Source organism: Clinocottus analis, unplaced genomic scaffold (genome assembly GCF_023055335.1).
Source record: "Clinocottus analis isolate CAN_PGR_092001 unplaced genomic scaffold, fCliAna1.0.p SCAF_3, whole genome shotgun sequence".
Classification (NCBI taxonomy): Eukaryota; Metazoa; Chordata; class Actinopteri; order Perciformes; family Cottidae; genus Clinocottus; species Clinocottus analis.
In genome coordinates this window covers 20,758,213-20,764,410 of record NW_027176042.1, presented here as the reverse complement: position 1 = coordinate 20,764,410, position 6,198 = coordinate 20,758,213, and the positions used below count along the sequence as shown (strand labels likewise).

At 38.5% G+C, this 6,198-nt stretch overlaps 1 protein-coding gene across 1 annotated transcript; it reads left to right on the top strand.

The window, feature by feature from the left end:
• The first annotated feature begins 1,040 nt into the window (after window positions 1-1,040).
• On the top strand, window positions 1,041-5,296 carry rps10 (ribosomal protein S10). Its single transcript, XM_068594342.1, has 6 exons — window positions 1,041-1,171; window positions 1,626-1,775; window positions 2,853-3,027; window positions 4,416-4,493; window positions 4,819-4,874; window positions 5,211-5,296. The coding sequence occupies exons 2-6, from the start codon at window positions 1,626-1,628 to the stop codon at window positions 5,250-5,252; spliced, it is 501 nt and encodes a 166-aa protein (XP_068450443.1). The 5' UTR covers window positions 1,041-1,171; the 3' UTR covers window positions 5,253-5,296.
• The last annotated feature ends 902 nt before the right edge of the window (window positions 5,297-6,198 follow it).

The following is a 6,198-nucleotide window of genomic DNA, read 5'->3' as shown; positions in this document are numbered from 1 at the left end:
AAATATATGAATAAAAAATAATTAAATTGAATTAATTAAAATTGAATTAAAAATACAATTAAAATAAATAAATAATTAAAAATAACACAGAAATTTACAGTAAAACATATGAGGAATGTTTCTTTTCTTCTTGTACAGTGTTTACTAAATTAAAGTTGCTTTTCTATTTTGAAAAAAAAAAATATTTGGAGAGGTTGCATTGGCATATTGTGATAAGCATTTTTCGTTTGCCATTCTGCAGACTAAAATATTATGAAATGTATTCAAGTTAATTAAATTGTTCATTTTCAGAGGTAGAGGACGTTTTCAGATCATTTATTTCAATAAAAGTAGCAATACTACTTAATTTTAGGGAAAGGTATTGAATATTCTTTGAAAATGATACTCAAGTAGTATTATCAAAATGTATTTATCAAAAGTAAAAGTGGGCCCATGCCATTTGCATGCCCTGTGAGTGTGATATTATTATATATCTTGTTATAAATGTGTATATGTTTTTTAAATACAATTTTAATCTGTAAAATAATTTATTACTAAAAATGAATGTCGGAGAATAAAAAAGGCAATGTTAGTATCTTAATGACACTGGAGTAAAAGTGTATGTAGCATGAAATGGAAATATACTTGTTTAAATTAAGGGTCAAAGTACCTAAACAATGTGCAGTGCCTAAATAAATGTACAGTAGTTACATTTCACCAATAAGTATTCCAGATTTCACCCAGTTTTGAAACTACTTATTTCGTACAACTACATAACAACAACAATATACATATTATTCTCATGAATAATAATGATAATTAACACACAATGGAAATAAAGCAGCGTTCTAATTTAAAAAACTGTAATAAGCTGTATGCTTTTATTTTGATAACATTCACAGGAACATTGGATGGAAATTGAAATGATATGAAGACATTATTTGAAAATAGGTTTTGTTTAAAAATAAATCAACAGACCTTTTCATTTAAAACTTTGTTTTACGTAAAGCACAATAAATACAGTATTTGCTACACCATTAAAATAGTACTTTACAGTATATTCACCAGGCTGTTCTTCCCCTCCGCACCGGCAGGAGGCAACAAATCTCCAGCTCGCCAGGGTCGCGAGGATAAACCTTCCCGGTCAACGACAGGCGTTCCTTCCGGCTCCGGTCCCTTAACAAGTGGAAAGGTAAAGAAATACCCGGCGTAGTAATCTAAATATATCTTCAACATCTGATAATCTCCGAAAAAATAATGCTCAATGTTCGATTGTGGTTAATGTCACAAATTATTACTTCGACGTATTTCAGCCGTAAACGCGTTTCAACCGTAGATATTAGACTTAAAAGTGGGGAAGTGACAATGGCACCGATGTTCACGAACGGCTGCCATTTTTTCTCTATTAACGTGGGCCACCTTAGTCAACGTTAACGTCTGTTTAAAGTGTTTCACTAGTGATGTTAACACGTTGAATAAACCTAGTAATATGTTTTATTAAAGCGCTAGTTTGTTGGCTTTCCCCTGCATCGACTCATTGCATGTTGCTGAGTCGGCTAACATGCCGCCAAAGTGGAACCTATAGTAGTCTTTCTGCTGCGTGTACTTGTGGGAAAATAACGGATAAAATATGTCACCTAACACAGATGCTGATGCCCAAGAAGAATCGCATTGCTATCTATGAGCTCCTCTTCAAGGAGGGAGTCATGGTGGCCAAAAAAGATGTCCATCTGCCTAAGCATCCGGAGCTTGCGGACAAGAACGTGCCCAACCTTCATGTGATGAAAGCGATGCAGGTGAGAGACACTTTCATTATTATCTGGATTATGGCTATAACCTGAGCCGAGCTGTACCGATGAACGGTGACCTGTTGTGACCAAAGATCTGTATCACAGTACTTGTTTCTGTGCTAATATCAGATTCTCTTAATGATACACATTTGTAATGTCAAAGTACTAACTAAGCGTCCAAGTTCAGACACTGTGTTGCACTTGCAGAAGCAATTAGTCATTTACAGGAAAAAGGCTGTGATACTCCTAATGGTGGTGTGATAATGCACATGGCTCGGGGGAAATGTCTCTTTGGATCACTGCAAAAGTACTAGCTATGTATGCTAAGTATGCTAGCTTGATGCAGGTTAGAAAGATGAGATGAGGAAAGCGGTGCGTGTGCAGATCTAATGCGTCTTTGACAGGCAAGAGAAACTGGTGATGCTAAATGGTGAAAGTTTGACTAAATTGAACTTGTGTTTTTCACTTGCACAACAGACCTTATTGAGAATTATGCTGTTTACAAGGGATGACGGCATTTCAATACAACTCAATGAGACAACTATGTGTTTAACAGATGATTTACATGAGAGAGGAAGAGAAGAAGGCGCTTAGGCTACAGCCTAATATTACTACATTTACATTTCAAAACATACTATCTCTGTCTGCGTCGTTTACAAAATGATCTCCATCCACACGACAACCCTTATAAAGAAGCATTTTGTGTGACCATTCACGTACACTGGGAACACACGGGATGGTGTAAACAGGAAGCCTATTGCAGGATTTAACTGCACAACTGTAGTATGGACAACAAAGCCGTCGGTAGAGCTTTAAATTCGTCATCTGGTTGTTTTTCTTTCAGAAAAAGGGAAAAACTAAGACCCAATTAAGAAGCGAATGCGGGTGTCTACGTCATTGTTTACAAACATACCCGTTTAGGATGTAAACCCGTAGTGTGGCCGCTCAGTGTAAGCGTAGCAAAATACGTGCGTTTTAAAATGGAAACGGAGTCATGTGTACACGATCTTAGTTTACTATGAAGTGCTTAAAATGAGTTGGTGGTAGTTCAGTGTGAACACGACGTGTTTGTTTTCCCTCCAGTCCTTGAAGTCCTGTGGGTACGTCAAGGAGCAATTTGCCTGGCGTCATTTTTACTGGTACCTCACCAACGAAGGTATCCAGTACCTGAGAGACTTCCTCCACCTGCCCCCTGAGATTGTGCCCGCCACCCTGCGCCGCCAGACCCGCCCTGAGACCGCAAGGCCCAGGCCCAAGGGTAAGCTCACCGATTTACACGTAATTGATTTAATGTTGCTTGCGTCTGTTGGAATGAACTGTATTTCTCAAAAGGACTGTCATAATCTGCAGCGAACTTGTAGTGATGAGTTCTGATGTTGCTTTTTCTAATTGAATCGTACCAACACAAACCATAAGTCATGAGCTGTTAATGTAAACCTGCTGAGGAGAAGCATTCCTGTGAGATTGACCTCATGGAGTCAAAAGGCTCAGCCAAAGCTCAGTGAGTTCAGCAACTCAGAGTTCATTGTTTCCAGCTGCGTTTTAGCCCGAGACGCCCTGTAATAGAGTTATTTTAGTTTATAAAATTGGCAAATGCGAATCCAGTTACCGATCAAGTCTCAATTAGATTTGCTGCCGATTTAGAAGGAAAGCTTGAGACTTTAGTCAGTTGATCGTCCATCCTTTAGCTGTACTTATCATGTCTGTTGATAATGACAGAGGTGAAACTTTGATTTAAAACATAACACCTTATTAAGAACTACTGCATTAAGTTAGTTAACTTATATAATGTCATATTTGCTGAAACTGTCACTATATTGTTAAAGTAGTACATGATGGAGATATTCCATCATGTACTACTTGTACTAGTATATTTCTGAGTTGATCTTTACAATACAACAACATACTTGTGGAACTATATTTTTTAATTTTTTTCGACTACAACATAAATATTTAAAGCCTTTGTCATTCTATATATGAAGAGGGTCGGTCTCATCAAGAGTTCAACACATTTTCAGATGGTTAATCAGGCTCGACCATCAACTACAACTAGCATCCCTTTGTCGAGCATTCATAACAATTCTCTAGCATTAGTACGTCCGCGTAAACACAGACATACTAATAATCGGCTGTGGATTAAGATGCGACAAAGCGGTTCTGTCTGGTGGCTGTTTGATAATTTGTTGGTATTCGCTTCTGGCAGACGTTGTTGCACTTATTACAAGCATCGTCCTCGCTGACGTTTCTGCTGTCTGCCCTTTAGTGGGTGCGTTTGGAGTATAATTATCAGCTAGAATTATATTATTGGCACAATAATGCAATTGTCTTATTGGCTTATAATATATCTTCCACCAATGTAGCGTTTGTCCCTCACTTTAGAGTTTAAGTGCAACATAAAATGTCCCAGCGTTGCATTCTGGGATTATCTTTCACTCTGAAGCAAACAAGTGTCTTTAAAGTGGTCATGAATAAGCTGCTCATCACAATGAACAATTGTTCATTGAATTTATTTTGTATAAATACTGTTTTGTCAGTGTGTTAACAATCTGACCAACTGTCACTTTAAGGTATGCAGAGTTTCCTCCGCTTCTGTCCTGTTTGCAGCAAAGTAACCCTGACCTGAATTGTTCTTGTGTCTTTCTGCAGGAATGGAAGGAGAGAGGCCCGCCCGCCTCAACCGCGGAGAGGCTGACAGAGACACGTACAGGCGATCTGCTGCACCTCGTAAGTATACCACTCACAGTATCAGTCAACAGAGTTGCTTTTTATGAAGTAGTGTTGAAATGACCGACAATAAGTCTTTGAGTGGCTGGTGGAAAACTGACTGTCTAAGTCCATAAACCAGGATTTACTTCTTATTAGCAAAGTTACACAATAGAAAATACAGTAATTTACTTGAGGTATCTTTTAATGTAGTAACGAATGCTTTCTTAAAAGTAAATGTGTGTGTGTGTGTATAGAAAATTTCTGGGCGTTAATGTGTTTGTCTATTGAAGCTTGAACTATAAAAGATGTTTACTGACTTGTTTATTCATAACTTCTCCATCAGCTGGTGCCGACAAGAAAGCGGAGGCCGGTGCCGGAGCTGCCACAGAATTCCAGTTCGTAAGTACTGCTGCTGTATTTTTATATTCATCTTGTAGACTGTTTCACCTGTGGGGGAATTATATTAACAGGCATATTTTTGGTCTTGAATTTCACAACAAGATTGTACATCATTCTTTCCTGAAACTGTTAGCTTGTGGGTGGGTTTTTAGAATGGGTTTATTAAGAAATGCCAGCGTGTTGAATGTAGTTCTGTATCATCTTGATCCACTGGCAGTCAGAAATACTAACGTTACAGACTGTTATTGGGTTATCTTGGTACAGTGCGGTCGGTCATAAGCAATTGTTTTGTTGAACTCTGTGACTAATGTATTGACCAACGTTTCCCTGTTGCAGAGAGGTGGCTTCGGACGCGGCAGAGGACAGCCGCCTCAGTAAATTTCTCCTTTTCTTTCTGTACAATAAAGAAAATCAAAATACAATTCTTCAGTTTGTGTTTTTGGTTGAAGACCCGAGTCGATCCTATTCCACATCACTGTCTTTTTTTCAAGTGGTCAAACTAACATACACTACCACTTTAATGCTCATATTTTTTAGACCAATCTTATGACACTCCGGTCTTCTTTTTAATGTGACATGTTAAAAAAGGCCAGTGGCTTTGGCTGCAAATTGTGCTAATGACAGATTGAGGACACCCGGCACATCTTTGGTTCGCGCCCCTCGGGTGCAAACCCATCGCATCTCGTTTCAGTTTAAACATGATTCTGGCGTAGCGCTGCCCAAACGCAAGTTTTACACTCTGAAGACGAGGAAACCTCTGAGGGCGTGCATCTGCTAACGCTCTTTAAAACTTTCAAAGTGAAGCCATTTCCCCCTGACATCGAAATGGGAAACCTGTGTCCAGATTGCACTGAACATTGTAACGTCTGCTTCCTCAGTACGAGGAACAGCTTCTGCTTGAGGGAAAAAGCATTTTGTTACACACAGGAAACGGCACATTGTTCAACACCTAATGTGAAATAACACCCACACAAGCAGTGTGCCATTTCAATACCAGTCCAAACAGGATTTTAGTGTAGTGACAATTAAATGTACACATCAGTCAGTATGCACACTAAAAGCTTAATGTGTGTGTGATGTACAGTATCGACCCACAATGCAATACCTCATTGATTTTTGCATTTAGTAAGAAAGTAATGTACGCTATCTTCAAACCAATCAGACTTTAGAGATGTCTGAACCAATTCCCACCAAAAAACAGTTTGGGTTTTTCACATTATTGTGAAGCTTCTCCAGCTGTGAAAAGCTCTTTTTACGCTGGAAGAACAGTGTATATTGACACACTGCAAGGGAAAAAATAATCTATATTGTGCTAACCTAATTT

Coding starts and splice junctions, on each gene's coding strand:
- rps10 (XM_068594342.1), top strand. CDS start 1,626: ATGCTGATGCCCAAGAAGAATCGCATTGCTATCTATGAGCTCCTCTTC. Junction 3,028..4,415: donor CGCAAGGCCCAGGCCCAAGG/GTAAGCTCACCG, acceptor GTCTTTCTGCAG/GAATGGAAGGAGAGAGGCCC. Junction 4,494..4,818: donor CAGGCGATCTGCTGCACCTC/GTAAGTATACCA, acceptor CTTCTCCATCAG/CTGGTGCCGACAAGAAAGCG.